Source organism: Echeneis naucrates, chromosome 1, assembly GCF_900963305.1.
Source record: "Echeneis naucrates chromosome 1, fEcheNa1.1, whole genome shotgun sequence".
Classification (NCBI taxonomy): Eukaryota; Metazoa; Chordata; class Actinopteri; order Carangiformes; family Echeneidae; genus Echeneis; species Echeneis naucrates.
The window spans coordinates 11,651,281-11,668,826 of NC_042511.1; the positions used below are offsets into that span (position 1 = coordinate 11,651,281).

Sequence of the window (17,546 nt, forward strand, 5' to 3'; positions counted from 1 at the left end):
AATGCAGACTTTCAGTTCAAAATGTGTGAACTCTAAAAGACACTTGTTTATTTAATTTAAGAGATCACTTCACAGGAACATTGGCCATTGATCGACACACATAACTTTTATAGCGCCTTGGTGTTAAATTCCCTCTCTCCCTTTTATTTTCAATGGTCAATGGCTGAGCATTGGCTAATCTTAGAAAACACCGTTATCAACTAATCTGAATCAAAATCAGAGGACCCAGGTTGAGTACATACCTAAGTAATCATCAACGGGCTTATTGGTTGTTATGGCCTAATTTGCAAACCTCTTATTATTATAATAAACCACATGTTGAGCATTCATACTCTATCGCCTCCATGTCAGGTTTAATGTTGCTATATCATCATGGACAAATGTTTGAAGTTCTTGTCTCCTCGATGTTTTTGCAGTGATATAACTTCCTCTCGATGCAGGCACAATGCTGGTTCATACTGTTGCACTTTTTAGGGAAACGAGACCCCAATGTAAACCATGTTAACCCCCCCCCCACACACACACACACACACACACGCACACACTGCAAAGGGAAGCGACTAAAGTCACGGGAACAGTGACATAAAACACGAAGTGTAATATTTTGCAACATGAGTATCATTCGAATAAAGTTTTACTGGTAAAATTCTCCTGGATCCGAGTTTGATTCCTGCTGGTGCTGTTCGGACAGATGCTGCTTCATCAGCTGCAAGTTGGAGAAAAGTGACTAGATGAGGCGTTTGAAATGTGCCCGGTGGTCTTGTGTTGTTGCCGCTCCAGAGGACTCACACGGACACACAATTGTAGTCCAATCTGTGACATCCGTGTTGGCTGTAGTTGATTCGCCTTAACGCTTAAAACCAAATAACTGGTATTACAGATTGTCGAGTGTAAAAAAAACAAACTGCGGTGTGATCGGGTCCAGATCGCGAACAAAGAACATCTGCGATGCGCTAAAGGAGGGCCAATTCCACCTTAAATGCCATTACATTTGCGTCTGTGGCGGAGACCCAGGCGCCATCTTCGGTCTACCTTAAGCGCACAATGTGGCCAACGAACGCAGGCGTACCAGCCGGGCTTCCGTCCTCATTCTCCTGCCGGGGATCGCACTCTGGCTTCCCAGCTTTGACACAGCGTCACTTGTGAAACAACAGAGGAGAAGACGCACCCGGGCCGAAGCCCATCCGCACCCACAGGAGAAGATGTCCGAGCCCAATAAGTACCGAGAGTGGATCCTGGAAACAATCGACTCCCTCCGCTCGAGGAAAGCCCGTCCGGATCTGGAGAGGATTTGTCGAATGGTCCGGAGACGACACGGGTCAGACCCGGACCGAACCAGGACAGAACTGGAAAAACTGATCCAGGAGCAGACGGTGCTCAAAGTTAGCTACAAGGGGTCCATATCGTACCGAAACGCGGCTAAGGTGCAGAGGAAAAGCAGAAAGAAGAGTGAGTTGACGGCTGCTGGCGGCGGCGGCGGCGGCGGCGGCGCGGAGGCAGCGAGGGAGCGGACCAAACACGACCATCTGAACAACAACGGCGACAGCGCGCACAGCTTCACCGACCAGGAGGACTCGGAGCCCAGCCCCGGTCCCCACACTCCAACATCAGCCTGCACCGCTGGCAAGAAGCTCAAGGCTGCCTCCAGCCGAAGTAGCGGAAACGAGAGCCTCAGTTGTGGCGCAACAACGGGCTGCGCTGTCGGGAGCGGCTGTAAAGAGGAGAAAGCAAGTGCACAGAGAGACAAGGGATTAGGACAGCAGGGGGTGGGGGGGTGCCCGGCGCCCGGTGTCGGCCACAGAACAGGCGCACGCGACGCCGGTGAAGGCGTCAGGTCAGCGCCCAGCAAAACCGATGCACTTCGCGGGGGGAAGGAGGCTGCTCCGTCCGGGGCTGACACCCAGAGCAAAACTTGCTCCGGGAGCGTCGGCAGCCTCCCCCCGCAGCAGAGGCACACCGAGCCCCCCAAGCCCAAAGTTCGCGTCGGAGGAGGGGGCTTCAAACCGGCGGGGAGCCACGCCAACTCAGAGCCGGGCGACAAATCGGTGGCTTCTGTTCGCAGCCTGTCCGAGAGGAGCCTCCGAGGGGGGGGCTCCGCCGCCTCCTCCGCCTCCGCCGCAGCCACGGCGACCAGAGGCCACATGAAGCCGCTGGAGCTGAAGGAGATCCTGGGCTATCTGAGCAGCCAGGAGCGGCTGTCGGAGGAGAAGCTGACCCGTGGCAAAGTCAAAGTGGTCATGGAGAGAGAGGTGGCGAGAGGCAGGCTGCGCAGGACCCGCTGCGGGAACATTACTCTTCCTCTCAGGGGGATGGCGGTGGAGGAGCCGAAGAATGCGTCCGCTGACAGACTCGCAAAGAGCGCACTGCAGGACAGGCAGCCGGGGAAGAAGGTGGGCACCGCCAACTTAGTATTTCCTCCACGTCCGGAGCGCGTTCGGCGCTGTTGGCATCAGGGGCAGCACCGGGACGCGCTCCGCTAGTCTCAGCAAAGCTTTCCTCTCGTTGAACCTCAGTGTTTTCACTACAAAAGTGTTTTCGTCTCGTTTTTCAGATGATTTATTTCGCTTTGTGTCACCGTTGTCGGCGGATGCGACCGTGCGCGTTTGTTCTGTACCGCCTCGGCAGATGTGTGTGTGTGTGTGTGTGTGTGTGTGTGTGTGTGTGTGGATCGGCTTCTTGCACGGTTACATAGGGTGCACACACACACACAACCTGGATCTCTGGATGTGTGCGCGCGCACCTTAAAGAGAGTCTCTCCTGGTTCGGGGTCCGCAGCGGTTTCGTTCCCCTCTCAGGAACTTGAGTCCGGGCCTGCCGCGCACTACAGAGGCGGCGGCCGCCTAAACTTGCCCGCTTTTGCTCTCCGATCAGCCGGTCAAGCATAGCGTTTGCCCATGCAGATGACATTTTGTGTTTTATGAAACGGATCCGAACCCACAGTTTGGTTTGTTTTGTCTTGTCTCAGCATCCCTCCCGTTTCATGCCTCATTAAATCCTTTGTATGGTGTCTGACAGCGCGCTCTCCTCCCTCTCTCCTTCCCCGGTGGCTGTACAGACTGGAGTTGGCTACGGTGGGCGGCTGTCTGTTCTTTCTCTTGTGTGTTGTTGTTGTTGTTGTTGTTGTTGTTGTTGTTTTATCTACTCTTTCCGCCCCGAAGAGGCGCAGCAGACTAAACGTGCTGCATCGATTGTAGCTACAATGAGCCACAATCCCGATCCAGAACTTGGATCAAACTCGATGAAGGCGCACTGGTTGACCTCCACTTTGCTCCCCCTTTTTGTCAAGGCGAAAAAAAAAAACAAAAAAACAAAAAACAACTTTATGTCATTGCAGCCACCGCCCTCCCCTCCTGCCCAGGCCGATGAGCCAATGGAAACAGGCAGTGAAGAAGAGAACGAGGAAGAGGAGGAGGACGATCCCCGGAGTTCGGATGAGGAGGGAGGACTATCCCCGGTAGCCATGACAACTGAACCAGAGCTCATTGAGAAAACCACAGAAGATGCTGAGATCCAGACACCATCAAAGCAGGAGAGCCCTCATCTTCATCCTCATCCCCAGCAGCAGCAGCAGAGCGGTGGTGGCAAAGGTGTGTGCTTAAAACAAATAGCCTGATCAGAATTACAGTTCCTACTTCCAGCTATAAAACAATTTGGTGATTTTTGGTTCACACAGGTTAAATTCAAATTTAACTGAGATATCCAAGTCTCTATTGTATCCAACTTTATGAGCTTTAATTTTAACTCTTGTTTTTTAGCCTGTGCCTCTGGGTGGTTGTTACTCTTTCCTCCTGTTGTTAATAATCTGATTCCCCTCTTTCCTTCTGCATTTGGCTGCTGATCCATCAGGGACAGACTCACTCACTCGGACACCATCTCCAAAACTGGAGGGCGAGCCGCAGCTTAACAGCGCACAGGTGGAGGAGAGAGCTGTCATCTCGGATCAGCTACATATAGCAGCACCAGTAAGTACAAGAATGTACTTATCCTGTTGGTTCTTATTCCCAAAACAACTTGAACATGGGGTTCTGCCCTGGGGGTGAAGATGTTATCAACAAAAGGCCTTAAATTAAAAAAAATCTCATTCCTTCACATAGAATTATATTGGCATATTATATAAAATATAATAGCAATGCATTCACAAGTAAGCTGTAGCCGTAGTGCTAATTTTGGGACAATATTGTGGAAATTCTTCTGTAATGTCGTCATCCCAAGTGCTTTAATCGTACACTTAAGCATGTCGTTGCATCTCAGTTGTTGCTGCAATCAGGCAATTGCTTTACAGAGTCAGAGAGTTTACTGCCCCCCTTGTGTTGGGGTAAAACATGAGTACGATGAACCTCATTCATCTTCACACTGAGAAGTTGAATCAATGAGGCCAGACTGAGCCCTGAATGCTTGAATGGCATTTCATTTAATAATCACGAAACTATTGACATCGCATTTTCACTCAACTGTATTTACTTTATTTACTTAACTGTTTTTTTTTTGTGTGTATGTTGTCACCATCAATTTTAATCAGTGACATTTTCATTCCCAAATGTCCATTTTACGGCCTAATTAAGACACATCCATGATTTATCTTGCTTGCAGTTCATGAAAACATTTTATGTGGTTCTGAACCCCCGATGACTTGTGTTGTGCACACAGTGATGCATTTCACATCTCTGGCAGAGGCAGCAACAACAGCTGTTGTGTGGAATGAACTGAAGAAATACATATACGGGTTATTATCCACTTACAAATATTATATAGCTTTTTGATATATAATTTATATGTTGAAGTCAGGGCATTGACATTGTAGATATTCTTCCGAGATGTCTGTGAGAAAAGAGTACATGCTGCATTTGTTTTTTTTTCTGTATGTATTACAGCATGTTACTAAAATATATCCTGCACTTTTCGAAAAAAAGAAACAAATGGGAAATGGATTATAATTATATTGTAATTAATTCAATAACAATATTGATTTGAAAGATTTTGGGCAAAAACCATTTTCATGTTAATTTGGCACTTTTAAGGATCATCTTGGCATTTATATATAGTTAACTGCTCTATGTGCAGGTAATGGCTGATTATGGACATGCATCCTGCTTGTTCCTTCATTTTGGACTTTACGGACTCATGAAAAAAGATTATTTCTGCAATCGTTGTCTTTTTTGCTATATATCTGTAAACCTCCAGCAGTGTAGTTTCATCACTACCACCTGTTGATCTGTACCCTAAGGACGATACATTTCTTCACCTGCATGCATCTGTGTCCTGGTGTGTGTGCACAGACATAATAAATCAAGGGCCCACTCATTAAAATATTGCTCCAACTTGCTTTCACTGGTATAAAACTTTAGAGGTCACCTTTTAATCAAATCAAAAGGTCAACTGAATAAAGGTCTTGTTCTGAAAAAACATCCTGCTATACCGATACACGTATCTTTATATATCACCAGCTGATACAGGCCTGTGTGTTTCGTAGCAACTTCATGAGGGACTCCAGATGATTTACCAATAGACAGGACTGGAGTTCTGGAAGATCCTTAGGCAGATCTGGAGACAAGACAAACGCTTGAGCACACATTTCTGTAGGCCTCTCTGCATATCTGCTTAAGGCGACATCAAGCCAGATCTAATAGTTGAGATAAAATGTACAGTACTGTCATAAGATCATAGATCACTATTGATAGATGTGGAAAAACAAGATGTGAAAAGGACAAAATGTGATCTTATCCAAAATATGGAGGGGATGATTTCAAACGTTGTTCTCAGGACAACTTTTTGCAAATTAATTAAAGAGCAAAAACTGAAATATCACACAGCCATATTTGGACCCTTTGCTGTGACACTCGTATATTTAACTCAGCTGCTGTCCATTTCTTCTGATGGTCTTACACCTTCACTGGAGTCCAGCTGTGTATGATTAAACTGATTGGACCGGATTAGGAAAGGCACACGCCTGTCTATAGGAGACCTTCCAGCTCACAGTGCATGTCAGAGCAAATGAGAATCATGAGCTCGAAGGAACTTCCCGAAGCGCTCAGAGACTGAACTGTGGTAAGGCACAGCTCTGGCCAAGGTTACAAAAGAATTTCTGCTGCACTTGAGATTCCTGAGAGCCTAAAATGGAAGACGCTTGGGACAACCAGAAGTCTTCCAAGAGCTCGCTGTCTGGCCAAACTGAGCAATTGGGGGAGAAGAGCCTTGATGAGAGCCATAAAGAACCCAAAGATCAGTGGGGAGATGGGAGAAAGTTCTTGAAAGTCAACCATCACTGCAGCCGCCCACCAATCGGGGCTTTATGGCACAGTGGCCCGATAGAAGCCTCTCCTCAGTGCAAGACACTTGAAAGCCCGCATAGAGTTTGCCAAAAACACATGAAGGACTCCCAAATGATGAGAAATCAGATTCTCTGGTCTGATGAGACCAAGATCAAACTTTTTGGCCTTAATTCTAAGTGGTATGTGTGGCGAAAACCAGGCACTGCTCATCACCTGCCCAATACAATCCCAACAGCGAGGCACACTGTGGGGGGGTGTTTCAGCTGCAGGGAGGGGGGCTACTGATTGCAACTGAAGGAAAGATGGATGCAGCCAAGTACAGAGATATCCTGGACAAAAACCTTTTCCAGAGTGCTCAGAGTGCTTCCAACAAGACAATGACCCTGAGCACACAGCTAAAATAAGTAGGTGGTGGCTTCAGAACAAAACCTGACTGAAACCCAACCAAGCATCTCTGGAGAGACCTGAAAATGGCTGTCCACCAATGTTCACCATCCAACCTGACAGAATTGGAGAGGATCTGCAAGGAGGAATGGCAGGGGATCCCCAAATCCAGGTGTGAACAACTTGTTGCATCATTTCCAAGAAGGTGCTTCCACTCAATGCTCAGCAAAGGGTCTGAATACTTATGGCCATGTGATTTAAGTTTTTGCTTAATAAATTTGCATAAATGTCTAGTTATTTTTCTGTCAAAGTGGGGTGCTGTGTGTACATTAATGAGGACAAAAATCAACTTAAATGACTTCAGCAAATGGCTGCAATTTAACAAAGTGAAAGATTTAAGGGGTTCTGATTACTTTCCGTACCCACTGCATGTCATGATGTCAGCTTCTCTGGCTGGAGGTCATGTCCCTCTGTTTTCAAATGCTTTTGCCTCCAATGCAATAACATGTCTTCAGCTTTGATTTGTTCCAGGTGATAGATACTGGCTTTGCTTTTTTTTGTTTTGTTTTGTTTTTTAGTTTTTTTTTTTGGTCACGCTCTTTTTGCTATTTGCATCTTTTTCTGATCCTGTGTGTTCCTTCAGCAGCAGCATGACAGACCCAACCACACCTCCCAAAACTTTACCAGTAAGTCCTGCTCTACTTGCACCTCAAAATGTGAACGTGCAGCTGTTTGGTGGGTAGTGCTGAGAAGAGAGAACGACACTGAACTTCATTTTTCACTTAGACTTGGAGTGCAAGACAGAGGCGAGTGTGTTGTCCTGCCTGCTCACACCCACTGCTTCCCCGAGAGACTCTGGCCAGCCTGAAGAGCGAGGGATGAATGGAGATATTAGCAGTGGAGGGTAAGTGCAGCAGACAAACTGGTTGCTACAGTTTCTGCACCTGCCTAGAATGGATGGATTAAAAACAGATTAAATAGATTTAAATAGATATCTTTTCATGCTGAAGCAGATATCAATGTGAGATAAGATCTTCTTGTTTCTTTAGTTATTTTAGGGGTGGCACAACAATACAATGTAAGCAGGCCAGATTGTCTCCATAGTCCACTTTTGAACTGTTGTCCCCTTCTTAGATGTTCCCTATGGAAACAATACAATATACATCAGTATTCAGTATGTGGCTAAAAAACAGTTAAGTAATAAGTTGATGGTTTAAAATAAAAAAAATATCACACCACAAGAGAAAATGAGAAACACAAAGGGTGAAAAGTAGGGAGTCACACTTATATACATGGTACTCTATACGTTGTGCAACTTATTCTACTTACCCATTCTTGTCAACAGGGCGCAAGACTACACACACTTATGTATACAGTCAAGCAGTAAAACACATTAAAATTCATATCATATCCCGCGTACATACCTTTAGCAGCCTGCACAGCTCGTGTCAACAAGAGTGGTTCAAAACCAACCATAAGTACCAAATACACATTTAATAAATCTTGTATAAAAAACTGCATATTAATGCATCCCATCTTAAAACAGGGTATAACAGTAGAAATTGTGGAACTGCTCTCACTCTCATATTTGTAGGCTTATGAAGTCTGTGGGGGCCAGTGGGAGTCCAGTGGACTGGACAGTGTCTGATGTGGTCAGCTATTTCACAGCAGCAGGTTTCCCTGAGCAAGCGGCTGCCTTCAGGACCCAGGTGAGACGCCAATCTCCAGTAACAACCACAAGAGGGCAGCACAGAAAGGAGCCACAGTTTAAACTTTAACCCACGTCCACCTTCCCACATTGCTTTGCTCTCTTCATTAGGAAATCGATGGCAAGTCTCTCCTCCTCATGCAGCGTAATGATGTCTTGACCGGCTTGTCGATCAGGCTTGGCCCTGCCCTCAAGATCTATGAGCGTCATGTAAAGGTTCTGCAGAAAACACACTTTGACGATGACTGCTAACAACATATACAGTACACATGAAATACAGACTGGTTACTTGTACATAAGTGTAACTCAAATAATCCTATAAAAATGCATGCATGATATATAGAACAGTGTACTTCATTTTGTGAAAACGTACATGCACACACCTGTGTTTCTCTTCCTGGCCCTCTACAAGTCTGTGGTCCAGACAGACGAGACTGGATTTCCTGAACAACAACAAAGGAATTTCTACCCAATGGAGCATGAGTGTTGGAGGGGAAAAACTAAAGTAAAATTTTGAGGCACTGCCCATCAAAACAGCCATGCAATTTCTTTTCATTTACAATGATCGTGCACTTTTTTTCATTAAACAGCAAGATGGTTTCTTTAAATTGTTATTTCATGGTTAAACTAGGTCATTGTTATTTTTGTGGTTTTTTTTGTTTTTGTTTTTGTTTTTTTAATGGGTCTGGGATGCAAAAGTTTGTGGTGCGTTTATGTTGAGGCACATTAGAAGTGACCAAATTGAATGCGTTCCTTTAACTGGAGTAGATGGTTGAGATTCTGTTTAATGGTTGGTTAATGTAACAACAGTCTCACATTGTTGGTGACTTACCTTGTAGATCAGGTAGTTGATTCTGTGTCATAAGATGTCTCTAATGAAAATTTAGGACATATCCTCATGTTTTCAAAAAGCTCTAGTCATGATCTGCTCCGGCCCATGTATCACCAGATCAGGATCTGGTTTCACAAAGATGGATGCACTTCATTGTTGACTCCTAAATTTATCTCTCACACAAAACTGTATGGCACTTGAAGTACAAATTTCCTATGAATTCTAGGTAATATTACAAATTGATTATTTTAAGTCAGTGACACAGGTGGCTCCACAACCAAGTCCAAACACTTCACTCACTTGACTTCAGCAGATTCAATAGTTACAAAAATAAGATAGAGGGGAAAAAACCTCTTAATTTTGGAGTAAAAACGTTGCCTCATTTATTAAAGTTTCACCATTACAGCTCCCAAGGTCAAAGGTCAACGTGGAACTCTGTTGCTAAAAAACGTTTGTTCAATCAAGAACAATGACGTATGGAAAAAGGAAGATCAGTTTACAAAAATTACAATGGAACAAGAGCAAAATACAGCTTTTATAAATGTTACGTTTATAGCTGCGTACTTATAGGAATGCGTACTTGGCTAAATATGTATTATGTATAATATTGTGTGGGAAATATCTGATTATGCTAACCTGATATTTACTGAAATAAGCAACACTTTGCAATTGAGAAATTTTGTTATTTCATGAAAAGTGCTTCTGCGATATTTAGTTATTTTGAAGAGCACTGATAATATTTTAGGTCACAGGTACACAAAGGTCACATAGGTGGCTGTATTTCAAATTACCTGGAACCTTTGCTCAAAATAATTCATATTTAGCATGCTAACTTTTTTTTTTTTTTTTTTTTTTTTTTTGTTGGCTGAGCTAGCTATTCAGTTATTCAGTGACTGTGTGTAAATGCTCACATGTAAATAATTTCTATACAAGCGGCCATTCAGACTCATCTATGAGTAAAATTAAAAGGTGAAGATACATCACCAGTCATTTGAAAATATCTTTGTGAAACTGGCTCCAGAGTCGAGGGCAAAAATGTCGATCAAATGCACCAGCTAACTCAAGTGAAATCAGCAGTACAATCAACTCTAAACTATATCTATAGATATAGATTATATCTATATATAGAAAAATGAATGTAAATATACCGAAATATACTCCATTCAATACATAAGCCATTTGTAAATTATTGGAGTAACTTTATCTTACTGGAAGATGTTATCGCAGGGTAAAGCTTAGTCAATCAATGAACTCATGCCACCAGCATTTTTGAAGTGTTTTTGCTGGTCAGACCTGAAACCAAATGCTGTCGAACTGTCATTCCAACTGCACTGTCTCAACATTCCTGGTATTGCAGCAGTTTTTATTTGCCGTCATTATCTTGATTTCATTTGTGTTATCTGTTAGTTTCTATTATGTTTTCAGTCCATTCTCCACACAATGAGGTTTATGTCGACATAAAACCCTTTAAATTTCCTTCATTGAACACATCAAGTTTTTACAGTTGATTGGTGATCTCTTAAAACTTTTTGGAGAGCTGTTTGATTCTCACATGGAGATGTACCGTACATCCCTGTCGCTTGTTTCCTCTTATTTGTTAAAGGACAGTTTTAGTAATAAAAGTCTCAATTAAAGCACTACAGTGTGTGATAATCAGTTTCCTGTTTGTTAAAGTTTACACCACACCTGTTTATGATTGTGAGGGCTGTGTGTATATGTTTCCTGCAGACATAAACATAAATGTGTGTGTGATGGAGTGAATCCACTAACAATTCCAAGCAACTTAGCAGCTGTTTTTTTTTTATATCCCAGAGATCCAGAGAATGAGAGAAAGGCTCCCTGCAGCATTTATTTTGACCCATAAATATTTCACACCCAGTCAGACAGTTTTCACCACAACCCTCTTGTTACTTGGGCTTGAATTTGCTGCTTAGAAGCAAAGGGAGGAGGAAATAACATGCTATATCTGGCCTGGGATGATCTCCAAGGTAAGCGCTTGCATGGGATCTGTGTGTGTGTGTTTGTCAGACTGAAAGTGTGTGCGTACACATGATGGGGTTACAAACAACACAGGGTAGCATATTAATATCTCCAAGGATGAATAGACAGGCTGCAGCTCTCACAAACATGGTGGCTCAAGTAAAAAAAGGGTAAAAGAAAACACGGAGACTCTCTGCTGTGAATGTTTTGGCCTCTGGAAGACCAAAACCAGAGCAGGGCAGATCAGATCAGGTTGATCTTGAAACCTTTGGCAGTGATCAGACGAGAAATCGGTTCATACCAGAACAACTCCTGAATATACCCCAGCAGACAACCAAAGACGACAGTGAGCAAGAAAACCTTGAGAAACTGAAGATATCTGAAATTTGACAAGACAAAGGACAGCAGTCATGCCAACGTCAGGAAGTGCAGAGTGAGTGTGACAGCTGCGTATGTGTGGAGATTTATTCATGTGTGTAGGCACGTGCTCTGCTCTATTGAAACATGTTTTCCAGTGCATGTTTGTGTCATTAAATTAAAATTAGATCTTGAAATCTACCAATCTCAAAAAGCACTGATTAATCAATAAGGAATTTCCACATATCAAAGCACTTATGGAGTTGGTACGTGCAGAGCGGTAGAGTCTAAATACAGCTCAGTGTCACATGAGGAAATTAGAGCTACAAGCATAGAGCTTGCATGTGAGAGATTTGTAATTGGCCTCTTGTTTGGAAGCCCAAAGGGAGAGGATTTTTCCACGGCCATTCTGAAGCAGAAACACAGACCAAACAGGCTCATTGTGGATGAAGTTCTCAATGAGGACAGCAGCATTGTCAACTTGTCGCAGGTGTGTGCGAAGTGCAAATGTAAACCAAAGGCCTGTGTGTATTTGGTCTTTGACTTATCCATGTTTGTGTTGCGTGTTTTTGCCCGCCAGAATAAAACAGAGGAGCTGCAGCTCTTCAGAGGGGACACGGTGGTGCTGAGAGGGCGCAAGCAACGTCAGACGGTATGTATCGTCCTGACTGATGACAGCTGCGGAGATGAACGGATCAGGATGAATCGTGTAACACGCAGCAACCTGCGTGTGCGGCTTGGCGATGTCATCAGGTAGCTCTCACAGCCCATTCGAATGTGGGGTTTGACAACACTGATTAGGAGGAATCTTATGGGTACCTGCTGATGTGTGTGTCTCTTTTCAAATCACAGCATCCACGCCTGCCCTGATATAAAGTATGGCAAAAAGATCCACGTTCTCCCTATAGATGATACCATTGAGGGCCTGACTGGGAGCCTCTTTGAGGTTTTCCTCAAGCCGTACTTTTTGGAGGCTTACCGCCCCGTACACAAAGGTACCACAACACCTCCGCTGATGGTTGTTGGCAACCGTCACAGCAACGGCCCCCTGAACACATTCAAATGCTGCTGCATGTAGTCACTTGTCATCTGTGCTGTCAGGGGACATCTTCTTGGTGAGGGGGAACATGCGGGCCGTGGAGTTCAAGGTGGTGGAGACGGACCCGAGCCCCCACTGCATCGTTGCCCCAGACACTGTCATATACTGTGAGGGTGAACCAATCAAAAGAGAGGTCTGTGAGTAATTTATGAGCCTGCAGTTTTTGTTTCATCAGTTTGTGTTAACACTCAGTGGCCACTCTAAGGTGGATGTTAGTTTTACTTGTTCATCATTGTTGAAGCATCGCTAAAAAAAAATATTATGCTATTTTGTCTGTTACTGGTTCGAAATGACCGTGTGGTATGAGTCAGGCTACAGCAAGGAAAGCAGTCCCATCAATTTTTAAAGAAGTTTTGTCTAACGTTCCAAGTCCTCCAATTTAGTTGATTTATTGTACACCTATTAACATTGGGAGGCTGTATTGATCATAATAACAGTAGAGAACAGAATCCACCACATCCAAGTCTTGCAATCCTCTGTCTGGTGGCAGGATGAGGAGGAAAGCCTCAATGACATTGGCTACGACGACATTGGAGGCTGTCGAAAGCAGTTGGCCCATATCAAAGAAATGGTGGAACTTCCTCTCAGACACCCGGCTCTTTTCAAGGCCATAGGTGTTAAGGTGTCACATACACACACACTTACCCTCCCTACCAATCGGCCTTTCACATTCTGACATTAGATATTGCTCTTTACATGACTGAGTGTGTTTGTCCTTCCCCTCTGTCAGCCCCCCAGAGGTATCCTGCTGTATGGCCCTGCAGGCACAGGGAAGACCCTGGTGGCCCGAGCGGTGGCCAATGAAACCGGTGCCTTCTTCTTCCTGATCAATGGTGAAGCTTTCTTCAGTGACACAGTAAAATCATTTTCACATCGGAAAAAATTGGGAAATGAGCCGATACCTCTCTGACACAGTGAATCATTTTCAAAATAATGTATACAAAAACTCTGCTAGAATCTGATTAGTAATTCAGATGTACTCAGATCTTTCTATTAATGTCTCTGTGTAGGAGAAAATGCATGTTTCATGCTGTGAATTATTCTGTGACAAGGCCCTGAGATCATGAGTAAGCTGGCTGGAGAGTCAGAGAGTAACCTCAGAAAGGCGTTCGAGGAGGCGGAGAAAAATGCTCCAGCCATCATCTTTATTGATGAGCTGGATGCCATCGCTCCCAAGAGAGAGAAGGTAAACAACAACGAATGAGTTAGGAAGCCTTTTTGTGTTGAATCTGATTAGCATATGTGTAGAAACAGTGTCACACCTGTAAAATCAAGTGTTTGTGTGTGTGTGAGTGTAGACCCATGGTGAAGTGGAGAGGCGCATAGTATCCCAGCTCCTGACTTTGATGGATGGCCTCAAGCAAAGGGCTCATGTGGTCGTCATGGCAGCCACAAACCGCCCCAACAGCGTGGACCCTGCTCTGAGACGTTTTGGTCAGGACAGACACAGCTATACACACACACACACACACACACACACACACAACCAAACACTTTCACTCACAGGGTGACCCGTGTCTCCAGGCAGGTTTGATCGGGAGATTGACATTGGAATCCCAGATTCCACTGGTAGACTGGAGATCTTGCAGATTCACACCAAAAACATGAAATTGGCTGATGACGTCGACTTGGAGAGGGTGAGAAAGTGTGAAATTTTGCATGGCTGGAAAAAGACACTGATCTCACCCGAATGGAAATGAAAATTACGGATACAATTGGTTCATTGCTTAACTAATATATGCTACTAACTTTTTAAGTCACCCTTTCGATGCCAAATGTATTGTTCCACTTTCTTTTTTTCTTTCATGTTGCTATTGTTCTTATGTGACAGTAAACTAAATAACTTTAGATTTCAGACTCTTGTCGGAGAGGTGATCATTTGGCATGACATGTTTATTCTACGACAGTTTTCCCCCAGAATCTAATTCAGCTTTTTGTCTGATACTCTTTTCCCTGCATTTCTTTTGACTGTGAGGAGATCAAGGTCCTATGATCAATTCTAGATATCATGCTGTGACAGATTTCATTTACCATTACTTTGTGTAGCTGTACAGTTACAGTTATCGCCATCGCTGACTGTCTGTCTGAAAGCGTCAATGTTTGTTCGTATCAAAAAGAAGGAGCTTTGAATTGAGATTCTACATCCTGCAAATCGACCACAACTGCTGGCATCTATCTTTATGTGGATGCGGACCCCTGAGTAATTTAACATATTTCAGATCGCCAAAGAGACCCATGGCCATGTAGGCGCTGACTTGGCTGCTCTCTGCTCAGAAGCTGCCCTGCAAACCATTCGCAAGAAGATGACCTTCATAGACCTGGAGGATGAAACTATTGATGTTGACCTGCTCAACTCGCTCGCTGTCACCATGGATGACTTCCAAGTACACAACCACGAATACACACACACATCTTTTTGCTCTTTCAGAAATAGAAAGTCTCTACAAGAGGGAATGTACAGCTTGTAATGTGTCAACCTCACATTAAAAGCTAGTTCATGAATGAATTGATTTGAGAGCTGCATCTCTTTCCCCCCAGTGGGCACTGAGTCAGAGCAACCCATCAGCTCTGAGAGAGACTGTTGCAGAGGTGCCTCAGGTCAGCTGGGAAGATATCGGGGGACTGGATGAGGTCAAGAGGGAACTACAAGAGCTTGTTCAGGTGGAAGAAACACACACACATGCCAGCGGACATCGATCATATCTACCAACATAAAGCTCAACAAACTTCATCTTGTCCTCCTCAGTACCCCGTTGAGTATCCGGACAAGTTCCTGAAGTTTGGGATGACTCCGTCTCGTGGAGTGTTGTTCTACGGCCCTCCAGGCTGTGGGAAAACCCTCCTGGCTAAGGCCATTGCGAATGAGTGCCAGGCAAACTTTGTCTCTATTAAAGGACCTGAGATGCTCACCATGTGGTTTGGAGAATCAGAGGCTAACATCAGAGATGTCTTTGATAAGGTGAGAGAAGAGTAAGTTGTAAAATATGAATAGTAATAGAAGGGAGGGCCCTTGGTGTTTTGGTCTAAACTCTAAGAAGATTTCTGTGTTTGATCACCTTTCAGTCTCCTGTTTTTAACACGATGATCTTCTGACCTCCTTGTCTGCGTTGCCCACAGGCCAGACAGGCAGCCCCCTGCATCTTGTTTTTCGATGAATTGGACTCCATTGCCAAATCCAGAGGAGGGAGTGCTGGTGACGCAGGTGGTGCAGCCGACAGAGTCATCAACCAGATACTGACAGAGATGGACGGCATGTCCGACAAGAAGAACGTTTTTATCATTGGTGCCACAAACAGGTGCACAAGTGATGTTTTTTTCTCCTTTATCTGTATGTTTTTTTTTCCCCCCAATGCACTTATACCTTGAATTTACTGATTTTACCTCTTATTTTATTTTGGTTATACCAGACCTGACATCATAGACTCGGCCATCCTGCGCCCCGGTCGTCTGGACCAGCTCATCTACATCCCACTCCCAGACAAACCGTCTCGGAGGGCCATCCTAAACGCCAATCTACGCAAGTCGCCTGTAGCACGGGTTAGTCACACATTCACATATTTGTTCATTGTAAGGCAATATCCATATTTTCAATAGCAATGTGAAACTGTAAAAATAATAGTTTCAGTTGTCTTTCTGTGTTTTAGTGACCATGATAACCCAAGATCTCTAAGAAGAAAACAAAAAATTCACACACACAAAAACACACACACACGAATATGCATATGAATCCAAAGATTTTAAATTTTTACAGCACCATTGTTTCCATATCACACCAGTTTTCTTTCCGTCCTGTAGGACGTGGATCTAGACTACCTTTCTGGCATCACAGAGGGCTTCTCAGGAGCTGACCTAACAGAGATATGTCAGCGGGCTTGTAAGATGGCCATCCGTGAGGCCATTGAGGCTGAGATCAAGGCTGAACGTCAGAGGCAGAGGAGACCAGGCATCCCCATGGTCAGGCTACAGCATGTACTTTACACCATACTTATTTTGTTAATCAAGGGATTGCTAATTGGCTCCCTCTCAATTTGATAAAAAACACTAACATACACATGCTCCACTCGTCAAAGCAGTACCAGGCTGTGAGTGCTTAGTATGGAAACTGACTGTGGAAGATAGAGATGTTCCCGAAAGGGCGGCTGTATATTTTGTAATGTTTAGCCTTTGGACTGGGAGCACACATGCACACTGGAACACACACATGCACTCACAGTCTGAAATCATAGTCAATAACAAAATCAACAAAATCAAGTCATAATGTTTCTCTCTGTGGGCAGGATGAGGATTTTGATCCAGTCCCTGAGATCAGAAAAGATCACTTTGAGGAAGCCATGCGATTTGCCCGTCGCTCTGTCAGTGATAATGACATCCGGAAATATGAGATGTTTGCTCAAACACTGCAGCAGAGCCGAGGTTTAGGAAACTTCAGGTACACACATGCATACACAAATACATATAAATGTATGTGCATGTGTCACATCAGAAAATGTTCTTTTTCTCCACCCAGGTTCCCCACTGCTTCTGGTACCCAGTCTGGCGGTTCGGGGTCAGGCTCTGGGTCAGGGAGGCGAAATCTGTACAGAGAAGAAGGCGATGATGATCTGTATCAGTGAACGATTACATCAAAGAGCAGCAAGACCTGTTTGATATACACAAATATGTTTTTTGAACATGCCCAATATAAATGAAAATAATTATGTTGTTAAAAAATTGGGAACTGGTAATGTAAATTGATTCAGTTTTTCCAATTTTCCAATGACGTAAACAATACTGCTATTAATGGAATTCACAAATGCAATTACGAAATTTACCGTGAGAGTAATGTTTTTATGTTTTACAAAGGTATTACTTTACGGCTCCATCTGAATATTGTTCAAACCATTTTTATGAAACACGAAATTGGTCGAAACGTCACCG

The 17,546-nt window shown here is 44.1% G+C and overlaps 2 protein-coding genes across 4 annotated transcripts; both read left to right on the top strand.

Annotated features, from left to right (window-relative positions):
• The first annotated feature begins 1,111 nt into the window (after window positions 1-1,111).
• On the top strand, window positions 1,112-10,822 carry samd1b (sterile alpha motif domain containing 1b). Of its 3 annotated transcripts, none has more exons than XM_029503978.1 (7): window positions 1,112-2,390; window positions 3,335-3,587; window positions 3,847-3,962; window positions 7,297-7,339; window positions 7,440-7,557; window positions 8,248-8,362; window positions 8,473-10,822. In XM_029503978.1, exons 1-7 carry the CDS (start codon window positions 1,203-1,205, stop codon window positions 8,611-8,613), a joined length of 1,974 nt encoding a protein of 657 aa, XP_029359838.1. In that variant the 5' UTR covers window positions 1,112-1,202; the 3' UTR covers window positions 8,614-10,822. The 3 variants fall into 3 exon arrangements, with proteins under 3 accessions (XP_029359838.1, XP_029359847.1, XP_029359857.1); XM_029503987.1 differs by having other exon boundaries at window positions 7,300-7,339; XM_029503997.1 differs by lacking the exons at window positions 7,297-7,339; window positions 7,440-7,557; window positions 8,248-8,362; window positions 8,473-10,822 and adding an exon at window positions 4,591-5,329.
• A 480-nt stretch (window positions 10,823-11,302) lies between these two features.
• On the top strand, window positions 11,303-17,482 carry LOC115041786 (transitional endoplasmic reticulum ATPase-like). Its single transcript, XM_029499555.1, has 18 exons — window positions 11,303-11,606; window positions 11,909-12,020; window positions 12,111-12,283; window positions 12,383-12,525; window positions 12,632-12,762; window positions 13,120-13,251; window positions 13,360-13,462; window positions 13,682-13,815; window positions 13,928-14,063; window positions 14,154-14,266; window positions 14,849-15,013; window positions 15,168-15,290; window positions 15,376-15,588; window positions 15,747-15,925; window positions 16,037-16,166; window positions 16,425-16,583; window positions 16,907-17,058; window positions 17,137-17,482. Exons 1-18 carry the CDS (start codon window positions 11,584-11,586, stop codon window positions 17,240-17,242), a joined length of 2,427 nt encoding a protein of 808 aa, XP_029355415.1. The 5' UTR covers window positions 11,303-11,583; the 3' UTR covers window positions 17,243-17,482.
• Window positions 17,483-17,546: the final 64 nt, after the last annotated feature.